This window comes from Lissotriton helveticus, chromosome 2_1, assembly GCF_964261635.1.
Source record: "Lissotriton helveticus chromosome 2_1, aLisHel1.1, whole genome shotgun sequence".
In the NCBI taxonomy this organism is placed as follows: domain Eukaryota; kingdom Metazoa; phylum Chordata; class Amphibia; order Caudata; family Salamandridae; genus Lissotriton; species Lissotriton helveticus.
Window position 1 is genome coordinate 1,397,974,307 of NC_136059.1, and position 23,388 is coordinate 1,397,997,694.

The 23,388-nt window shown below is 44.5% G+C and overlaps 1 protein-coding gene across 1 annotated transcript in view; it reads left to right on the forward strand.

The window, feature by feature from the left end:
• The window catches only part of LOC144820261 (dynein axonemal heavy chain 6-like), a 1,187,310-nt gene that overhangs the window by 592,250 nt on the left and 571,672 nt on the right, over positions 1-23,388 (forward strand). The window contains exon 22 of the mRNA XM_078677850.1: positions 21,474-21,654. Within this exon, the coding sequence (XP_078533976.1) occupies positions 21,474-21,654 (181 nt within the window). The remainder of the gene's footprint in view (positions 1-21,473; positions 21,655-23,388) is intronic.

Consider the following 23,388-nt stretch of genomic DNA (forward strand, 5'->3'; position numbering starts at 1 on the left):
GAGAATGATCCTTCACTAATACCCAGGTGATACCTTTTCCTTTTCTTTATATATTCTTTACACAACACTAGCAGTAGCGACACAGGTCCTGAAGAATGCAGTGGATACCAGTGTGATCCGTAATTCCTGCTGAAACATGTCGACCAACCTGTTGGTAGCTATTAGTTGAAACTACCAATTTCGCTCTTTTTAAGTTTTAGAGACTCTGAGGTCTCCAATAAATAATTACTTCCCTCAGAGCTATCTAATTTTAAATATCACTACCTTGCACCTTTGCACCTTTTCACATTCCCACGCACTGCTTTTCAGTAGCCCCCTGCGACCCAGATATATCACCACTGGTTCCTATGTTGTCATTTATGACCAAACTCTTTTCCTATCCTTCATGGTTAGAAGGAACCCACATGATGAAAAGGGCGCCTAGGAAGAGCTACTGATGGGTATTTTTCAAAAACCTTGAATGATGTACCCTGTCTAGTGGACTATTGTTACTAGTTCCATCACATAGTCGTCTCTTGTGAATTCCATATCTTCTGACCCTCCACTATTATTTGTATTGTGTCTAGTTACCTTCGGGGAGTATAGTGCTGATTGGTCATTAAAATTTATCCCTGAGACCCAAACCCATTCTTATTTGTTTTCCGCTATTCCCCCATGTGGCCTCTTCACTTCTTTCACTCAAGAGGTTGCTGTTAATATTTTTCCACGCACGCCAGAGGCGTGGTAAAGGGGCCCGCCCTACAAGAGGCTGGAGCAGCACTGGCACCTGCTTTGCATTCTGTCTTATCCAAGGAATTGGAAGGTCTCCAGTCCGCCTTGCAACACGGACGACGCCTGTCTGCTGCAGTGCAGCTCGTGACTTCACGAGGAGACAGGTTCACTGTATCTCTGTCTCATGGCCCGACGGACTTTCAAAATGGAGGCTTGAGCGTAGTGGGGAACAAAGGAAGCCTGTGGGTACACCAACAAGCAGGAACGTACCACTTTGGACACCCCGGATTTGAACTTTCTTTTTACTTGCCTTCCACGTATTTCACTCTACATTCACCAAAACGGACTATTTTCCAAGCAACAATGCTTTCTGGGGACTGCAGTTCATTCATGTCTTCAGTGGTCACATGACAACGAGTTTTTGGTGTAACTGACTCCTACCTACAGGAGTGACTGAGGCAAGTTCAAGAAGCAGGGGTTAAGTTTTAATCCTGTTACAGTGGCATCTGAGGAAGGAAACTTAGCCGAAATGCATCATGCCCGTTTTTATTCCCAATTAAAGGTTTTCCGCTATTCCCCCATGTGGCCTCTTCACTTCTTTCACTCAAGAGGTTGCTGTTAATATTTTTCCACGCACGCCAGAGACGTGGTAAAGGGGCCCCGCCCTACAAGAGGCTGGAGCAGCACTGGCCCCTGCTTTGCATTCTGTCTTATCCAAGGAATTGGAAGGTCTCCAGTCCGCCTTGCAACACGGACGACGCCTGGCTGCTGCAGTGCAGCTCGTGACTTCACGAGGAGACAGGTTCACTGTATCTCTGTCTCATGGCCCGACGGACTTTCAAAATCGAGGCTGCAGCGTAGTGGGGACCAAAGGAAGCCTGTGGGTACACCAACAAGCAGGAACGTACCACTTTGGACACCCCGGATTTGAAATTTCTTTTTACTTACCTTCCACGTATTTCACATTACATTCACCAAAACAGATTATTTTCCAAGCAACAATGCTTTCTGGGGACTGCAGTTCATTCATGTCTGCAGTGGTCACATGACAACACGTTTTTGATGTAACTGACTCCTACCTACAGGAGTGACTGAGGCAAGTTCAAGAAGCAGGGGTTAAGTTTTAATCCTGTTACAGTGGCATCTGAGGAAGGCAACTTAGCCGAAATGCATCATGCCCGTTTTTATTCCCAATTAAAGGTTTTCCGCTATTCCCCCATGTGGCCTCTTCACTTCTTTCACTCAAGAGGTTGCTGTTAATATATATATATATATATATATATATATATATATATATATATATATATATGTTATGTTATGTTATGTTATGTTAAAAGAACGGACACCAGGCGGTTTCATGGCGCTAGAGACGGAGGGTGATAATGGACGTGTGATTACTAATAGGCTTGGCAAAACAGATAGGTTTTAAGAAGTGTCCTGAAGGGGGCGTACCTGGGGGTAAGTCTGAATTCACTCGGAAAAGAATTCCATAACCTGGGGGCCAGAAAGGAAAATCGAAGGCCACCATGTTTTTTCCGCTTATATGACGGGATAACAAGCAGGTTATGGTGAGCTGAGCGAAGGTCACGAGAGGGGGCGTAGCGATGGATTCTGGAAGTGATGAAAGCTGGGCCCTGAGCATATAGAGCATTAAAAATGGTATACCCGAGTTTGAAAATGCAGTGTTTGGCCACCGGGAGACAGTGAAGGTTCCTCAGTAGCGGAGAGACATGTTGGTGTTTAGGCTGGCGGAAGACGAGCCTGGCAGCTTGATTTTGCACCAGCTGCAAACGCTGGAGCTGGTAAGAAGGGATGCCAACATAAAGTATGTTGGCGTAATCAATACGAGAGGTGATCAAGGCCATGACGACAAGAATGAGAGCCTCCGTAGTCAGAAACCTACAGATTTTGCGAATTCTGCGAAGATGAAAAAAGCAGGAAGAGGTGACAGCGTTAATCTAAGGTTTCATTGAGAGATCTTTACAGATAATGGCCAAGACTTTTAACCGAGTCGGCAGGGTGGGGGGAGAACCCAAAAGGGGAGGCCAAAAGCTGGCCTTCGAAGGGTTGGCATGCCCTCCAGTTAAGACAAGTTCCGTCTTATCGGGGTTAAGCTTCAACTTGCTATGGGACATCCAGTCGCTGATAGCCAGCATGGTAGTTTGAAAGTTGGTGCGAGACGCCAAGGTGGAATCAAGCTTAAATACCAGCTGGAGATCGTCTGCATAATTGAAAACAGAAACCGGGCTATTACAGAGGGAAGCTATCAAGGGATGCATATAAAGATTAAACAAAAGTGGCGAGTGAGCAGAGCCCTGAGGGACTCCACAAGTCAGACTGGAGGGAGATGCCGCGAAGGTGGAAAGATGAACCGCCTGGGAGCGCTGATGCAGAAAAGATTTAATCCACTTCAGTGCCACGCCTTGTATGCCAGCATTGTTGACACGGTCGATCAGAAGTTCATGATCGACCGTGTCAAAGGCCGCCGATAAGTCCAGTAGCACCAAGGCCTGGAAGATATTATTATCAGCGCCCAACCTAAGCTCGTCCATCACAGCCACAATGACAGCCTCGGTAGAGTGGGCTGGCCTAAGACCCGCCTGCTGGGGGTCAAGGAACCGGGAGTTTTCGATAAATAAGCTTAGACAATTCGTGACATAGGCCTCCAGAATCTTCCCGAGATACGGGAGTAACGAGATAGGGCGGAAGTTACTTAAGATCAAAGGGTCAGCATTAGGCTTTTTTTAAATGGGGACCACTACCGCCCGTTTGAACGATGCCTGTTGCTAGAGAATTGTTAAGCAATGCAAGCGGGAATTCGGGGCAGGCGAGAAAGGCCTCTTTAAGAATCTGGGGAGGGCAGCAATCATGGGGCGAACCCGAACTCACTTTGTTCAGGAGAGCCTCGAAGTCTGTCTTGAAAATTAGAGGGAAGCCATCCAACGAAAATAAATTCTTGCAAGGCAAGACCGGGGTGGCAGGGGAAAAAGGAGTGGGGATAATATTTTTTATAGTGACAATTTTATTGATAAAGTAGGAATTAAGTGAGTCACATAACGTCTGTGAAGGGCTAGATTGAATAATCACCCGATCATTCGAAGTTAGCCCTAGAGGCCGAATCCAAGATCTTTTGTGAGAAGTATGCTGTTTTAGCCTGAAGGATGGAATTTTTGTATTGTTTTAATAAGGCAACGTACTTAGTTTTATCATCCGCGGCATAAAAACGTCTCCAACGGCGCTCCGCCTGGCGGAGGGCCAATTTGTCCCTCTTTAGGTGTTCAGTAAACCTACGTTGGGCGTCGTGGGGACGTTTACTTTTTATTTTCCTCAAAGGAGCAACCTTATCACTGGCTGATTTCAGCCAAGATTCAAGGCTAGATGCTTGGCAGGAAACAAAGGCCAGATCACTGGGGATGGAGGCAGCTAGGAGAGAATCGAATTCTTCCAGATTGGCACGTTTCCAGTTTCGAGCCACAAGATTGCTGGCAGGAGGTAGGGGAAATATGAGCCAGGGTGAAGAAAATAAAAGAATGGTCAGACCAAGAGCAGGAGGAAATAAGGGGAGAGGAGATGTCAATATTGGAGGTCCAAACTTGGTCTAGGATATGTCCCTTGGTATGAGTGGCAACATGAACATGTTGAGAGCAGTTCATTCCCAGCAGGAGGTCGGAGAACTCCACTGAGAGACTGCTTTCCAGAGTGTCCGTGGGCCAGTACTTAAAATCCCCAAGAATGATGATTCTGGTATGGTTAATTACGAGTTGGGCGATTAATCGCCAAAGAGCTCCGGGAACAGGGGCATGTGGTCGGGGGGCGATAAAAAAGAGCACAAACGAAGGCGGACCTTGAGGAGGAAAATTCCATAATAAGACTGTCTACCTTAGGGAGAGTAACGCTTTCCAAGATCGTAAATTTGTACTGTTGATGGATAATGGCTGCAACCCCCCCCCCCGGCTTTACCCGAAGGCTGATCCGTTTGCAAAATGTAATAACCAGCAGGTATGGCAGCTAGGATGTCGGGGCGGAATCATCCGTCAGCCATGTTTCTGACAAAAGAAGGATATCGATGTTGTTAGCATCCAGCAACTGAAAAATTTCTAGTTGGTGCTTCACCATAGAACGGGTGTTAAGATAGGTGACAACATGAGGATCATTATCCAGCGAATGAATGTCAGAAAGCGGCTGAGAGGGCTCACAGGACTGAACAAAATCAACGGGTGCCTGGGGACCAGGAGGGGCGCGCCACCGGCGCGCCCGCTGCGCCCGTCCGCTGCACCTCTGTCTGATCTCCATCTTTAATAGTGCTAGTGAAAAGAACAAATAGCCCGCTAACCTGCGGACGTTGTGGGTCAGGCAGGAAGTAGTGCAGGTAGTGGCGCTCACAAGCAGACCCTCCGCTCAATCGCGGCACAATGCCGCGGCGGAACGGGGTCAGGAGCAAAGAAAATGCCAGGTGAGAAGATTCAAAATAAAGATATGCACACAGTTTAAAATCGCATATATATATATATATTACCTACTGGCGGTCGCCAATAGGTAGTTATAGTTAGGACCTAGTTTCCATAGGAAATCCGCAACATTCTATTTGGAATAACTTTGGCGTTGATGGACGGAATTGGCTGAATGACTCCAAGAAAATGGGCAGCTCCGCTCCGCTCCTTCCCTGAAAGTTTGGGGGGGATTCGTGAAGCGGGGGGCCGAGATAAAAGGGGGGTCCCAAAAACGTGTTTTCCCCATGTTAATTTCCATAGGGCGGTTGGACTCATTTTTAGCCCGAACGGCTGAATGGATTTCCACCAAACTTGGCAAAATGTAGAGACTGGTAGCCCGATGTGCCTTTGCTATGTCTCAAGATATGTGCTCAAGTGGATTTTGAGTAATTTAGGTTCAAAAAAATATATATATCTATAAGTGCGCCCCGGTACGCGTACCGGGGCGCGCACCAGCGCGCTACGCGAGTTCGCGAGCGGAAAGCTGATTGGCTCTCGGGTGTCTGTGAACATTCCAAACAGTCCGGAGCAGCCGCCATCTTGTGTCTCGGTAGGATCGAGACACAAGAGGTGGCAAAAACAAAGGGGGAAATGACCAAAAGGGGGCAGGGTAGACCCCCCCTGACCTCCTAGGTTTGATGTGGGGGCCATTTTCGATTTTCGCACCGGGGAGCGTACCGGGGAGCGTACCATGGAAAAAAAAGAATGACAGAGTTTTTTAAAAATGTAGCATTTTTTTATAAATTGGAGGTAGTTCTAAAAAGAACTGTTTTTTTTATTCTTTTTGTTGTTTTATATTTTTTTATTGGTTTTTTGAACATTTTTTACTTTTTTTGGCTTTTATGGACAATTTTATATTTTTTGGTATTTTTTATGGGGACAAACAAAAAACAGGGAATTGTAAACGGCTCAACTGGAGCAACAAAAATCAGGAAAAAATTAAGGTTTCTTTCTGCAGTTGTGGTTGTCTCCAGCACGGTTGATGAGTTTGATGCTTTGCTCCCCATAGGAAATTGTAGTCCCGCAAAATATACAAACTATTTTGTAATCTCCAAACTGGCGTTGGATGTTTGGGACCATCTCCCTTGTCTCTGGACCCGATGGAGTGGGTTGTTTGCTTTTGGAGGTGCTCGGAGAAGATTGGGGAGGGTTTCTGGTCAGTTCTCTGACCTCTGCCGCAGCATAGTTGTTTGGATGCCTGCGTTGCATGTGGCGAAGCATTGTATGGTTCCCAAATGAATATTTTTTTGCAGGGTTCCCCCCGGAAAGTACAGTGCCACAGATGAGACATGTCACTTTTGCAGCATTTAATTTCTTTGCACCCCTTGGGATTTTAAAAAACTCCCACACAAAGTGCTCCTTCGGTTTATATGGGGTATTATCTTCAGGCAGGAACTGCCTCTACTCCTCCTCCTCCTCCTCCTCCTCTTCTTCTTCACCACCAATGTGGTGTTGTGGTGGTCCTTGTGGTGGTGGTGGTGGTGCAGATGCTCCTGCTGCTACTGTAGCCATTTCTCAATGAATAGAAACAGGTCTTCCTCACTCAAAGAACAAAGTGAGAATGAGGAAAAAAGGTGGGGGCTTTCATCATTTGGAAAACAAAACTGTTCTGAACCAATGAAAAGTGTTATTTTCAGGTCACATGACCGGGCTTTCATCATTTGGAAAACAAAACTGTTCTGAACCAATGAAAAGTGTTATTTTCAGGTCACATGACCCGACACGCTTACGCTACGCGCCCAGGGGCGCGCAGTGTAAGCGCATCGGGGCGCGCCCAGGGGCGCTTACGTTGCGCGATTGTATGCACTCGGGCGCTTCCTGGTGCGCTTACGCCGTGCGTCATAAGACGCATCACGCGGCTACGCAATACGTCACGATGATGTTTTTGTTCGCGGCAATAGCGCTAACGGGACGCTCACCGGTACGCGCACCGGGGCGCGCCGCAACTGCGCTTACCGGTGCGCTCACCGGTACGCGCACCGGGAGCGCACCAGGGCAAAAGGGAAAAATATACATAAAAAATAGTATTACATAAATATACAATATAAAATTCATTATAAAAAATATTATATTTCATAGCAATAGAGATTTGCTATTTAAAAACCTTTGAAATTCACTGAAAAAAACATAGGTTTGAGGCCCTATATATAGTTAGGAATTAGCATTTACAAAACCTATGAAATTCACTCAAAAAACCATAGGTTTCACACCAGTTATAGTTAGGAATTAGAATTTAAAAAACCTATTAAATTCACTGAAAAACCATAGGTTTTACACCAGTTATAGTTAGGAGTTAGCATTTTAAAAACCTATTAAATTCACTGAAAAAACCATAGGTTTCACACCAGTTATAGCTAGCTGGAAATTTTATTGACATAAAACCATTGAAATTCCCACGTTATAGTTAGTTGGACTCACTATAACTCGCGCGCCCGCAATGCACTGCTGATGATGTCACATATTACATCATTCATTACATGGTTAGTGACATCACTGATGACATCATTGATGACATCTCAAATGACATCACTGATGACATCTCAAATGACATCACTGATGATATCAGTGAATATATATATATATATATATATATATATATATATATATATTACCTACTGGCGATAGCCAGTAGGTATATATAGTTAGGATTTTTTTCCTATGGGATTTTTGAAAATTCTATGTCGAATAACTTTGGCGTTTAAGGACAGAATTGGCTGAAATTTTCAGGAAAATGGAACATTTTGTTTCTGAGCAGCCCCTGAAGATTTGGGAGGGTTTCGTCAAGGGGGGGCCGAGAAAAAAGGGGGGTCCCAAAACGTGTTTTTCCCATGCAATTTTCCATAGGGCGGTTGGCCTCACTTTTAGCCTGAACGGCTGAATGGATTTACACCAAACTTGGCAAAATTGTAGGGACTGGTAGCCCGATGTGCCTTTGCTATGTCTCAAGATATAGGCTCCAGTGGTTTTTACGAAAATTAACTTTGAAAAATATATATTGGGCTACATTGGGCTATATATATGTTGGAGCCCAAATGTAGCCCAATGTAGCCCAATGTAGCCCAATGTAGCCCAAAGATGGCCACCAGAGACAAAAAAAAACAAATGTAGCCCAAATATCAGCCAGATGTAGCCCAACTATAGCCCAATGACAGAATGTCCCAGAGTGTTCTAAAGAACAACTAGAGTGCTAACAGTCCTACTTATTGCAAAGGTATGGCACACCTGAAGCCATCTTGATTGGAATAAAGTGGTAACTCTTAAAACATTTAATTTAAAAAGGAACAAAATGAGAGGGTTCATTTTGCCATAGAAAGTATGATTAGCGAATATATGACGAAATCCCGCATACCATCAGTCCGCAAAAAAAATCCCGCATGTACTATTAGGCCGCAAATTAAAATAACGAAAACTTTTAGAACGAATATGCCTTTAGCATACACTAAACAGCTAAACTACCCTAAACCCTAAAACACTACCCCCAGCATGACCCTACACTACACAAACAGTACACCACTACCCTAAACCCTAAAACACTACCCCCAGCATGACCCTACACTACACACACACTACAACACTACCCTAAACCCTAAAACACTACCCCCAGCATGACCCTACACTACGCAAACACTACAACACTACCCAAAACCCTAAAACACTACACCCCAGCATGACCCTACACTACGCAAACACTACAACACTACCCTAAACCCTAAAACACTACCCCCAGCATGACCCTACACTACACAAACACTACAACACAACCCTAAACCCTAAAACACTACCCCCAGCATGACCCTACACTACGCAAACACTACAACACAACCCTAAACCCTAAAACACTACCCCCAGCATGACCCTACACTACGCAAACACTACAACACTACCCTAAACCCTAAAACACTACCCCCAGCATGACCCTACACTACGCAAACACTACAACACTACCCAAAACCCTAAAACACTACACCCCAGCATGACCCTACACTACGCAAACACTACAACACTACCCTAAACCCTAAAACACTACCCCCAGCATGACCCTACACTACGCAAACACTACAACACTACTCAAAACCCTAAAACACTACACCCCAGCATGACCCTACACTACGCAAACACTACAACACTACCCTAAACCCTAAAACACTACCCCCAGCATGACCCTACACTACGCAAACACTACAACACTACCCTAAACCCTAAAACACTACCCCCAGCATGACCCTACACTACGCAAACACTACAACACTACCCTAAACCCTAAAACACTACCCCCAGCATGACCCTACACTACGCAAACACTACAACACTACCCTAAACCCTAAAACACTACCCCCAGCATGACCCTACACTACGCAAACACTACAACACTACCCTAAACCCTAAAACACTACCCCCAGCATGACCCTACACTACGCAAAAACTACAACACTACCCAAAACCCTAAAACACTACCCCCAGCATGACCCTACACTACGCAAACACTACAACACTACCCAAAACCCTAAAACACTACCCCCCAGCATGACCCTACACTACGCAAACACTACAACACTACCCAAAACCCTAAAACACTACCCCCAGCATGACCCTACACTACGCAAACACTACAACACTACCCAAAACCCTAAAACACTACCCCCAGCATGACCCTACACTACGCAAACACTACAACACTACCCAAAACCCTAAAACACTACACCCCAGCATGACCCTACACTACGCAAACACTACAACACTACCCAAAACCCTAAAACACTACACCCCAGCATGACCCTACACTACGCAAACACTACAACACTGCCCAAAACCCTAAAACACTACCCCCAGCATGACCCTACACTACGCAAACACTACAACACTACCCAAAACCCTAAAACACTACCCCCAGCATGACCCTACACTACGCAAACACCACAACACTACCCTAAACCCTAAAATACTGCACCCCAGCATGACCCTACACTACGCAAACACTACAACACTACCCAAAACCCTAAAACACTACCCCCAGCATGACCCTACACTACGCAAACACTACAACACTATCCTAAACCCTAAAACACTACGCCCAGCATGACCCTACACTACGCAAACACTACAACACTACCCTAAACCCTAAAACACTAGCCCCAGCATGACCCTACACTACGCAAACACTACAACACAACCCTAAACCCTAAACCACTACCCCCAGCAAGACCCTACACTACGCAAACAGTACAACACTACCCTAAACCCTAAAACACTACCCCCAGCATGACCCTACACTATGCAAACACTACAACACAACCCTAAACCCTAAAACACTACCCCCAGCATGACCCTACACTAAACAACCACCACAACTCTACACTACACTAACACAACACTACACTACACAACACTACACTACACTACACAATCACTAACCCACGAAAAAATTAACACAAACCCACTTACCTCTCTCGTCATCGTGGTTTTCACAACGCAAATGCATTTACCATACATGCCTTTAAAACGTAATTCTTTGTAAAGGCATGCGCGATAAATGCACATGCGTTTTGAAAAAATGCGGGATAATGGTATGCGAGGTCAATGACCTTGCGGGATAATGGTATGCGGACTGAAAGTCTGCGGGATAAAAAATGCGGGAAAATGGCTGCAAACCATGATTAGCAGCAGACTTCCCTGGTGAGCACTAGCTTTACTACAGTGATCTAATGAGCAACTAGAGTGCTAACATTCAGAATTTATGGCAAATGTGTGACACATCTGAATGCCTTCTTGATAGAACCAAAGTAAACAAGCATTGAAAATGCAATAGATCTCGCCCTCGTTTAAGTTAAAGCCATTCTGTTTGTAATGAGGTGGCTTTTTAGCTTTGCTTTTATTAGTGTTTTTAAAACTTTCATGTAAATAACATGCATATGTATGCATATATGTATATGTATGCATGCATTTATATTTATATAGATATGCAGATTATATATGTTTATATATGTATATTACCTACTGGCGATAGCCAGTGGGTATATATAGTTAGGATTTTTTCTCTATGGAATTTCTGAAAATTCTATGTCTAATAACTTTGGCGTTTGTGGACGGAATTGGCTGTAATTTTCAGGAAAATGGCACATTTTGTTTCTGAGCAGCCCCTGAAAATTTGGGGGCCGAGAAAAAAGGGGGGTCTCAAAACGCATTTTTCCCATTCATTTTTCCATAGGGCGGTTGGACTCACTTTTAGCTCGAACGGCTGAATAGATTTACATGAAACTTGGCAAAATTGTAGATATGGTTTGCCCGACGTGCCTTTGCTATGTCTCAATATATGTGCTCCAGTGGATTTTGAGAAATTAACGTTTAAAAAAATATATATATCTGTGACAGCGCTCCGGTTAGCGCCCCGGTTCGCGTACCTGACGCGTAACGGAACTTCGCGAAGCGAAGCTGATTGGCTCTCCGGTGTCTGTCAACATTCTAAACAGTCCGGAGCGGGGCCATCTTGTCTCTCGGTACGATCGAGAGACAAGATGTGGTGAAAAACGAAGGGGGAAATGAAGGAAAGGGGGCAAGGTAGACCACTCCTGACCCCCTAGGATTGATGAGGGGGATATTAAAGTGCCCCGCGGGGCAAAAAATAAAAAAAAATATTTTTTTGCGATTTTACGCCGTAGAGGCGCGTCCCGGTACGCTCACTGGGCAGCTCACTGGGCAGCTCACCGGGCAGCTAACCGGGCAGCTAACCGGCAACGTAGCTGTCAACATTGTAAACAGTCCGGAGCGGCCGCCATCTTGTCTCTCGGTAGGTTCGAGAGACAAGATGTGGTGAAAAAAGAAGGGGGAAATGAAGGAAAGGGGGCAAGGTAAACCCCTCCTGACCCCCTAGGATTGATGAGGGGGATATTAAAGTCCCCCGCGATTTTTCGCGGTAGAGGCGCTTCCCGGTACGCGAACCGGGCAGCTAACCGGCAGCGTAACGGGAGTCCGCCATCTTGTGTTTTTGGAGCGTCCGGTTCGCGTACCGGGTAGCGTCCCGGTAAGCGTAACAAGGGGAAAACCAAGAGAAACAGTAAAAAAAAATTAAGGGAATAGATTTCCAGCAAACTTGGCAAAATTGTAGGGACTGTTTGTTTGATGTGCCTTTGCAAGGCCTCAAGATATGTGCACGTGTGGATTTTGTCTAATTAAGGTTAAAAAATATATATATATCTGTAAGCGTGCTCCGGCACGCTTACGTTACGGGTTTTGTTTGCGCTGCAGAGCCGATACGTCACGGTTATGCGACGCGTCATGAGGCACGTGGCTACGTGATACGTCACGTAATAAAGAATATATTTTACAGCTATAGACATTAGCTTTTAAAAAAACAATGAAATTCACTGAAAAAACCATAGGTTATAGACCATATATAGTTAGGAATTTGCATTTACAAAACCTTGAAAATTCACTGAAAAAACCATAGGTTAGAGACCATATATAGTTAGCTGGACATTTTATTGACATAAAACCAATGAAATTCCATATATAGTTAGTTGCACTAACTATATATCGCGCACCCGCAATCCACTGCTGATGATGTCACATATTACATCATTCATGACATGGTCAGTGACATCACTGATGACATCACTGATGACATCTCAAATGACATCACTGATGACATCACTGATGACATCTCATAGTTAGCTGGACATTTTACTCATACAAAACCATTGAAATTCCCCCGTTATAGTTAGTTCAGCTAACTCTAACTCACGCGCCCGCAATGCACTCCTGATGACATCACATATTACATCACTCATGACATGGTCAGTGACATCACTCATGACATCACTGATGACATCTCAAATGACATCACTGATCCGTATCTATCGACCTGGTAAAACCACATCATGTGGCCGATAATAAGTAGTAGGCCCAGTAGACTTTAAAGATGTAGCAGACTACCAAATCTTGCTACAATCCAAGAGGTTTAAACTGAGAGACTCATCACCTTTGAGAAACCGACAGTAAGAAAAGAAGGACTATGCAATAAAGCCATGGAACTTGTGCCACTTGAGACCCAAATAACAGTTCGTCAAGACACTCCTGTCTACAATGAGATAGCACCTGACTATACTAATATGACAAGGAATGAAGCAGCTCCTGCGATTTCAAGTAATCCGGATGCAATTCCAACAATTGACAGAACTGCCTCTGGCTATTTCATCAACTTTGATACGTTTTCTGAGGATCTCAGTGAGCCTGGAACGACGCCAGCAAATAAAACCTTTAAAGAAAAAATAACAGACCTCTTTCATCAACTTGAGAATACATATCTGGTTTCACCATGGGTTGAATTTTGGATTGTGTTAGGTGTAATTTTTCTCCTACTTTGGCTCATTCTTGTTTTAAGTTTGGGAAAACTGATAGATGGAAAATATAGTAAAATGGACACAGCAAGTAAGAATATCAACTTGCTCCTGAAGCCACACAAATCATCTCATCCTGAACAAAGAGACTTGTCATCAGTAAACATCACAGCCGTTCCTATACCTGGTGGTATAGCATGGGACAGAACTGATTATGATATTTATGGTCCAGTAGAGCTGTTGAAGATTCCACATCAATTTAAGGTTTCTTTGAGTGACTTTGTTTCATCCAGCACATTTTATGATGATTGGGACTTTGAGACTGTTAATAACATGATGACAGATTTAGAAATATCAGCAAAATGTACAAAACATAAATACTTAGAAGGTTCATCAGATTATGAACAAATGTATTGTTTTAATCATCATGGTCATCATTATTTGCACAAATCTGCAAACCCTAGAAATGTTTATACTTATAATCAATGGGAACATTGTCCAACGCCACCAAAGGGTAGCTCAAAAACATTCTATGAAAAATGTCCATACTTCTCAGGTTTTAATGTCACAAATCCAGAAACATTTTACTTTAGAAATGTTAATAAGACAGGAATGAAAAGTATGTTGACCAATACAAAGCAAATTTATTCTGCGGCCTTTTATGCTCAGCTTTCTACATTAGGTTTTGACTTTTGGAAAGACAACATCGAGACAAAAACTGTCTACGGCACAAAAGACTGGCAGGTGCAGGGATTAGGAGTTTTATTCAGAGCTTGCATCATCCCTTTACAAATTAAGTTTTTGAATGATACTGTTCAACAAACATCTTGTCTTGGCATAGCTAAGATAAAAGATTTAAATCAACCGTCCATATCTAAACCCACACCTGATAGTAATAGAACTACAGATGAGGAGGTAGACGTAAACTATATTTTACAACAAAACATAACTACTCCTGATTGGAAAAAATGGTTAATCTGGCCCACAGACACAAATAACTGTCAAGATCGATTCCTGATCAAGACACAAGGGTTTACAGTAACTAGTCCAGATCCAAGATATGTCCAGAGACAACATCCAGGGATAATAACAACTTATAGAGTAGGAAAACTATGCCTTGAGTGGCTACAGAAATCTACACTTCCAGATATAAAACAACACCTAACTTTACTTAAAGATGGCGTTGATCTGAGAGACTTCTTACTAGGACCTCGTAAACCACGTCATAAATGTTTCATATACGCCGGTATATACGCTGCTTATAATGAAGCATGGAAAGTCATGCAAATGGAAACTGCAGACCGAATACGAGAAATTGATCGTATTCATTTAGAGAAAGCTCTCTCTGTAGTTGACAATGGGTTAACGACTCTGTCATCCAGAATTTATTCTTTGGACAGTATCGTATCCTCTGCCATAGACATAATGGAACAGGAGACTTGCACATGTTACAACATGGCCAGTCGCAATTACGTTCTATAATGCTACTAGGCTGGATGTTACAAAATCTCCATTCAGGCTATGTGCCTTGGCGTCTAATCAACACCACGTCATTGTTTACTGGATTTAACCTTACAGATAAACAAATCTCTTTGGCACAGAGGGGAGCAGACTATACAGTGCTGAGCATAGCAAAATTGGAAAGATTACCATTAACTGTTTCTGAGAAACCAGCCATTGAATGGATAATACATGGCACCATCAGCTTGCCAGTGACGATTTTCCAGTTTCAGTATTGCTTGAAACATATACCAGCAGGCCTGTATGAAAAGTTGGGTAAAGAATACATAAAGTCGACCTGCGAATTACCATACACAGACAAATGTTGGAGTGGGGGCAAGGAAGTATTTCTTAGTGGTGAAAATTGCAAAAACTCACTGAGCGGTACACTTTTATCTCAAGGTATTAATTTACATGGAGCCTGCGAGGGTTTTTCAAACAACTTATCTTGTCACCTGCAAGGTTCTCCGGGTGCAGTGATAGATCCAATTTTTAGGCAGCTTTCGAATGGAAGCTACATAATGTTGAATGATCACGCTGTTGTGGCATGTTGCCAGGAAAGGTCTATCTCGTAGCTGTGTCAGTTAGGGTCACTTGTTGTATGCAAGTATTGTTTCCAAAAAGTAAGACAGACGGGGAGTCGCCTCTATGGCCTTCACTGAACATCTCTTCTATACAAATTGATACTTTAAGCAGAATGAAAGCCATTCTTTTACAAAAAACTGTGGCACTGACCTCGTCCAAAGAGACGTATGATATTGCAAGTTGCAAGGTCCTCTGCAGAGATACATGCCCTATTATCAACAAACTGCCCATTACATTTTGCTGGAAAGTTAGGTCATATCTTAAACATGTCTGATTCCAGTGGTATTGTACATGTATTTAAGATGATTTTTTCGGGACTGTTAGCACCCTTTGAAGCAGTCCTAGGCATTTTTCCAAACTTCGTGCACTCTGTGTTCGGCGGCATGCCTCTCATCTTGGGACTCGTAGCAGGGATACTATTTTTATTCCTTCTGCTACGATATGGCAAGTCCAGTCACCAGCGATACCTAGATTACCATGGAGAACGCTCTCCTGGCTATGCAGTATCGTGACCTAATTACACAGATTCTTGGCTTGGCACGTTTGAGAGATCTGAATACCACATGGTTCCTTTCGTTCAGACCAATCTGGCAAGATTGCATCTTACCTGTTCTACGATGCCTGCTTTGTGAAGAGGAAGGCGTGTTGGATTTCTGTCTAACACTTCCATCAGCACTGCCAACGGATGTTGCCGCATTGCTTGGTTCGGTAAGTGCTCATGCATCGTGTTGTCCCCAACGGCTACCAAACCTGATGACGGTGTTCATTGAGGTCTCACCGGCAATTCCAGCTGAGGGTGAGATACGTGGACCAACAGGCACACAGGTACCATCTACTGCAAACATTGCTAATGCGGTTGACGCTGACGGCGATGCTTCTCATCTGTGTACGATTGATCTACTTAATGAAGTGGTCCAACTTTCACTTTCACCTACTGTGGTAGGCGATTTCTTTGCCAGCTTAGAAGATTGAATGTTTTCTCCTGACAACGAGAATAACTTTTGAAATTTGCACACATCGTTCTATGAATTCTGAATTCGACCTTCACTTTTCAAAACGACACTTCTAACTTTGGAACTCTATTTTTTCTACAATTTGATTTAACTTGTTTTTTGGGCACAAAGTAATCTGCTTAAAGTAGAACTATTCCTAGAGAATAAGAATTCTTTGAATACTTCCTAGAGACAATATTTGATCTTGTCCACAACCAAAAACAGTTTATATATTCTGCTATGGAATGGTCTCGACCCTTTCTTCTGTATTAAGAGCCATTTCATAAATGTAATTTCGTGATTCATTTGGTTAGCATTGCAAATATCATACTATATTGTTTGAATGAAACTATTGCCTTTACAAATGCGTGCAGCACAAAAGCTAATTTTTCGTGTACAACCATTTCAAGTGCATTTTATGTATTTTGGGTGGGATTGTAAGCACATGCTTTAGATATGTTTTAAATGCTTATGATTTAATAATGTCAAACATAATAAAGTGGAGTGGGTGTTGTATAGCATTTTAGGACCATAGTGTAATTTTCCTGATTCATGCCCTTATATAGGTATAAATCACCTTGTCCTTATATAGGCATAGAAATCATAACCATATTTAGACTTAGCCCATGCAGTCCAAATACGGCATGGCTACTTCCACTAGTTCCGAAAATCCACAACAATTTCTTGGAAGAACTCGCCTTCAGCAGTCAGGGACTTCCCCTTGCTTAAATATTGAGTTGTCCAAGAATTCATGGAGTTTTCAAAGAACTGTGAGTCTTTGATGACATTATTATGTCCAACCTTACGTCAAACTTGGCACCTTCAAGGTATAAATATGCCCACACTTGCCTTAGCAAACACACAGTGGTTTGGAGCAGTTCGACTATCTACCACCCGACACAGCTAGCCGCAGCAAGTGCCGAAGTGTCAACCCTCCAGCAGACGCACTGAGAGAGATGCTGTCTTTTCTCTTGCCGAGAAATCCAGCTCCAGTGTTTCCAAACTCCCCTTGCGGGGTGTTGGGAAATCGAGTCCTGAGAGAGAGAGATATCAGACCTCCTTCATTCTAAAACCAAGGTACGGAGCTGATTAGACCCTAAGAGAAATCTTGGATAGACTCTTGGCAAAAAAATATTAAACCTATGCTACACCACACTTACTTCTTCCCTCGTACTAGACCCAGGTTAGGTACATCGGGGTAGGCGTATTTTAGAAGCACCAGTTGAGTACCTTTTTAGTCATTGTTATTTATGTATGTATTTTATGGCTTAGAAATCATACCATGCTTTTACAGTATTATTTCATAATACTCTTTGTGCTGTACGCATTATACTTGACAGCCAGTATCACGATTGTAGCAGTTCATTTAATCTGAATGAGAAAGAAGACGGTTCAATAAATACCTTTTTATTGAAAACGCCCATCTCTCTATTTCTCTGCACCTTTGATGAAACAAAGCATGCACGATTGACTGAGTGAAATACTTATCTATTGTTTCCACGACCCTGAAGATACGTTTTTATTCTTGGGGAAACAAAGTTGTCATGTTTATGCGGTTGTCAGAAACTAATCCCTTCTTGTTCATTCGAGAAAGTTTCTAGTGACCTCTGAGCTAGCTGACACTCACAATTATGTCTAATATATTCGATAGAGACCTAGTCGACCTAAGTCCTACGTCAATTCTATAGGATATATTATTGCAATGCACAGAGCCTATTGGGAATATGGGAACTACACTACAGCAGGAGGGCGATTTTCTGCCTTCCCTTTCTTTTTCTCCTCCCATTCTGCCAAATCAGAAAAGGCCGACAGAAGATCATTTGAAATTGCTCCAGGAGGAAGTTATAGCTCTCTTGGCCAGGGAGCTAAAGAAAGGGTCCTGGTTTCAGAAGTAGGCAGTGGTTATTATTCTCGCTACTTTCTGATACCGAAGAACAAAGAGTTGTGGTCCATTTTAGATCTTCGGACTGTCAATGTCTTCTTCAAGGAAGAGAAATTCAAGATGCTCACTCTAGCTTAGGTCTTGCCTGCCCTAGACTGGATGGTAGCGTTGGACCTGCAGGATGCGTATTTTTATATCCCCTTCCTGCCGGGCCACAGGCGCTACCTGTGGTTCAAGGTAGACCAATGGCACTTTCAGTTTACCATGCTCCCCTTCGGTCTTATCACTGCCCCTCGGGTGTTCACCAAGGTGATGGCGGTGGTCGCAGCTCATCTGAGCAGGTTAGGGGTGTCAGTCTTCCCCTACCTTGATGAATGGCTATTGAAGGCGTCCTCACCCCAGGCTGATGTCTCCCACCTTCAGCCTGTGGTGGACTACAGCATTTGCTGGGGTTCTCTATAAATGTGCCAAAGTCACACCTGACTCCTTCTCAGATTCTCCCTTTCATCTGAGCTGGTCTGGACACAGTGCAGTTTCGGGCCTATCTTCCCGAGCAGTGAGTCCAGGATATTCAGGTTATGATTCCGATGTTTCAGCCTCTATCTTGGATTTCAGTGAGACTAACTCTGAAGCTGTTGGGCCTCATGGCCTCCTGCATCCTGATGGTAAAGCATGCCTGGTGGTGTATGCAGGCTCTGGAGTGGGACCAGAAGTTCCAGTGGGCGCAACATCGAGTAAATCCCACCACATGGTCCAGATCTCGGAAGGAACTGCATGAGATCTGCAGTGGTAGTTGACGAATTGTGATTGGGCCAACGGCAGACCCCTCTTATTTCCCCAACCAGAACTCACAGTTGTGACAGATTCGTCACTTCTGGGGTGGGGCGGCCTGAGAGGAGAGGTGGAGATCAGGGGACACTGGTCTCCAGCAGAGTAGGGGCTCCACATAAATCTGTTGTAGCTCCGAGCGATTCGATTGGCATTGAAAGCATTTCTACCCTATGTCAAGGGGAAGTTAGTGGAAGTGTTCACAGACAACACCACCACCATGTGTTACTGCAACAAACAGGGCAGGGATGGGTTGTGGACCCTTTGTTGAGAGGCCCTCTGTCTCTGAACATGGCTGGAACAGCAGGGCATAACCCTGGTGGTTCAACACCTGGCAGGTATTCTGAACACCAGGTCGGAAGAACTCAGACGTCGATGCCTAGTGGATCATGAATGGCGTCTCTTGTCGGAGGTGGTGCAAGGTCTCTTTCATCAGTGGGAAGAACCTTGGTTAGATGTGTTCGCCTCCAAAGAGAACGCCCAGTGTCAGAAATACTGTGTGCCTTAGTTTCCAAGGCGGCTATTGCTCGGCGACACTTTTTGTTGGACGTGGAGCTCAGGCCTGCTGTATACCTTTCCCCGTCTCCACTCATGCCCAGGGTTCTGAAGAAAGTCAGTCATCCTTGTGGCTCCGGACTGGGCGAGGAGAATCTGGTATCTAGAGCTTCTGAAAATGAGCAGCTATCCTCCGATCAGTCTGTCCCTTCGGGAGGATCTTCTGTTGTAGCAGCAGCGGAAGGTCCTCCACCGAACCTATCAACTCTGTGCTTCCATGCGTGGAGATTGAGCATCAGCAGTTGATAGCTTTTGACCTTCCTCCCGAAGTTTGTCATATTATTTTGACAGCCAGCCAGCCCTCCACTAAGACGATACATGGAAGCAAAGAAGGGAATGGCATTGCAGAAAAGGACCATATCTTGCTGGGTTGTTCTCTGCATTAAGATCTGTTATGCCCTGGCAAAGAAGCAGCCCACTGAGGGATTAAGGGCCCATTTCCCCTGGGGAAAGCCTTTGACTACGGCCTTGGCTCAGGTGTCCCAGTCCTGGACATCTGTCAGGCAGCAACATGGGCATCTTTGCACATGATTGCAATACATAACTGCCTGGATGGTCAGATTCGCAGAGATGGGCATTTTGCCCTCTCGGTCCTGCAGGACTTTCTGGTTAAGGTGTTGGTCCACAGCCCACCACCCGGATGGTATGGCTTGGGTATCTAATTCCAAGGTAAGGAATCTGCAGCTAGAAGTCTCTATCAAATGAGCAAGTTATTTACCTTCGGTAATGCATTATTTGGTAGAGACTGTATCTAGCTGCAGATTCCTTACATCTCCAACCATGCATCCCCACATTGCGTACTACTATTGTAGGGCTAGGATTACTCCCCCTTTCAGGGCCCTAGTTTTGCACACAACTATGTCAGTTACTTCATGACTGCGCTTTTGGTGTAGAAAAAACAAAAAGTACTGACGTCCGTGTGCCTGGGTGGTGCCTATATAGGAACGGTCACATCATAACCAACTCTCTCGATTACTTCATGCGGAGCCGAATGGAGCCACCCGACGGCACGCACAAGGAGTACTGCTCAGCAAAAAGTTTCCGGATGCAGCCTGATGCCTGGGAAATTCAAAGGTAAGGAATCTGCAATATTGAGTCTTTACCAGATAATGCGTAACCGAAGGTAAGTAACTTGTTCTTTATTTCCTCTTTCCTGCTTAAGAATGCTATACATTGCATGGGAGTCCTTTATATGAAATTGTGCCATAGATGTTGCCTTGGATTGAGGTGCTGGTCCGCTGGTATTTCAGGTGACATCAGCATCGACACATGACATACCCAATGTGTGAGCTAGAGGAGACTACACCATTCATTTGTTTGCATTCTGCCATCTACACAGTAATAACACATTTTTTGATTACCGTCCTTAAGCATGCCCATAAAGTTAGAAGCTAGTGTAATTCATGTAGGATCTAAAACAAATGAGGAAGCTAGAAGTATACTCAGATCACGGTGAAATGTTTTCCTCAGTTTGCAGTACATTTTCCTTAAATTCTGTTATCAATTGAAAACTAGATCCTTAAAAAACTTGCAGCATTGCACTGTCATTATGTCTGTGCGATTTGTTTTGCTAATGACAAAATGGTTTTGTCCGTAGGAGGAATGGTTGACATGTCAGAGAAACTGGCTTTACTTGGAAAGCATTTTCAGTGCTCCAGATATTCAGAGACAGTTGCCAGCAGAAGCCAAGATGTTCTTGCAGGTCGATAAATCCTGGAAAGAAATTATGAGAAAAGTAAATCGTTTGCCAAATGCACTTCGGGCTGCTACTCAACCTGGTAAGAAGAAAAGATGGATTCACTCGGGCATCTTACACGCCATGTTTTTACAGTGGCAGCTTACACAAACAAGAAGCAGAAAGGCATGTGGAGGGTGTGCGGGGGAGGGGGTTGGGGGTTAATAATTAAAAAAAAGACTAACCTTAATCTGCCGGCTGCCTCCTGCATCGTGCCTCTGTGTTCTTCTTCTTCCTGTTCCCAGCAGACACTGGGGCAGCATCAAAGACTCCCTGTGCAAACCTCATGCTGCTCCCATGCTATGAGAACAGCATGGGGATTTTCCTGAGCAGGCTGGTTTGACCCTCCACTCAGGCACATGGAGTCTGCTATTTCTCCAACCTGGCTGTGCTGGAGAAACCTAATTGTGCATGTCTGTTTGGACGGTGCAGGAAGGTAGATCCTTCTGCATGGTTACCCTCACTTTGTACCTGGTGTTGCAATGTTTTATTGACTAGTCTGACTGGTATCCTGCTAATCAGGAGCCCATATTCTGTGTTGCTTCCCTAAATTGGACATGGTGAGTACTTAGGTACACTTTAGATTTCGTGCTGGGGTTACCTTGTAAATCCCTGCTATATGATACTAAGGTATCCAGGGCATAGCTACCCCAGGGGCCTTCCATGGGCTAAAACATGTATTATCCCACCCATGAGAGACCATTCAAATTGTAACTACAGGCCTGCCATTGCAGCCTGTGTAAGTTGGTGCCAGCACCAGTTATGACAGATATAGGTTTCCCTATATCTGAGGTCACTGCACTTAAAAAACACTATAAGTCACCCCTAAGTTAGGCCTTTCAATCCAGACGTCAGGGTGCTCGGTTCTAAGTGTGATGGTGCCCCTGCATGAGCAGGACACCCCTACAATCCACAGAGTCCATTCTCCTTGGTCGTAAGTGCATCAGCCTTTACGATATATTGAGTGGCCATGCGTCATTACGCAATGACCATCTCTAAACTGGCTGTAAAGAACCCTGTCATGTTTGGTATCAAACATGTTGTAATCATACCCCCACACTGTTACAGTATGGGGGTATGATTCCATGCACTGTAAAGCTCGTCCGGGAGGCCCTCAATGCTCACAGTACCAGTCTTCTAGACCTTGACTACAAATTATGGCTGCTGTCAACCAGAGACACGATTTTGCCCTCTTGCTGTTGAGCCAGGCTCGAGCAGAGGAAGGCAGAACAATAGGGATCCTGTCAGCTCCTACAGACTCTAAAAGGCTCAGCAATACAGGTGGTGGTTATGCTACTCCCTCAAGGCCTAATCTGTCTACCTAGCAAGCTGGAGGCCAGTATCCCTCATTGGAACCACTGGAGCAGTACCCCTTTGCACTGCATTAACTTGCCGTTGCCCAGGCTTGTTGACTCTCCCCTCCAGAGATCTTTAGGCTCCAAGAAGTTCCAGCCTCAGGCATCTCCTGTAACCAAGATCTTCGTCTGCACCGCATCCCTTGCACCGTGGGCCTTCATCCTTTGGTGAGCTGCTCGAGGTCCTCTTGCCACTCCTGTGCCTTCGGCCTGTGTGTCCACTTGAGGATCTTCTTTGATTCCAGTGGGCTCCCCTTCTTGATCAGGGCCTGCTCTGCCTTATCTGCATGTGGTTTGTCACTTGGACCTTGCTGGTTCCAACACTGCACCTTTTTCCTCCACTGCATCTCTTGCCGCGTGGTACCCCTGACCACTTTGCTCTCAACATCCCATGTGGGACAGCTCGTGAACGGCTCCTGGTC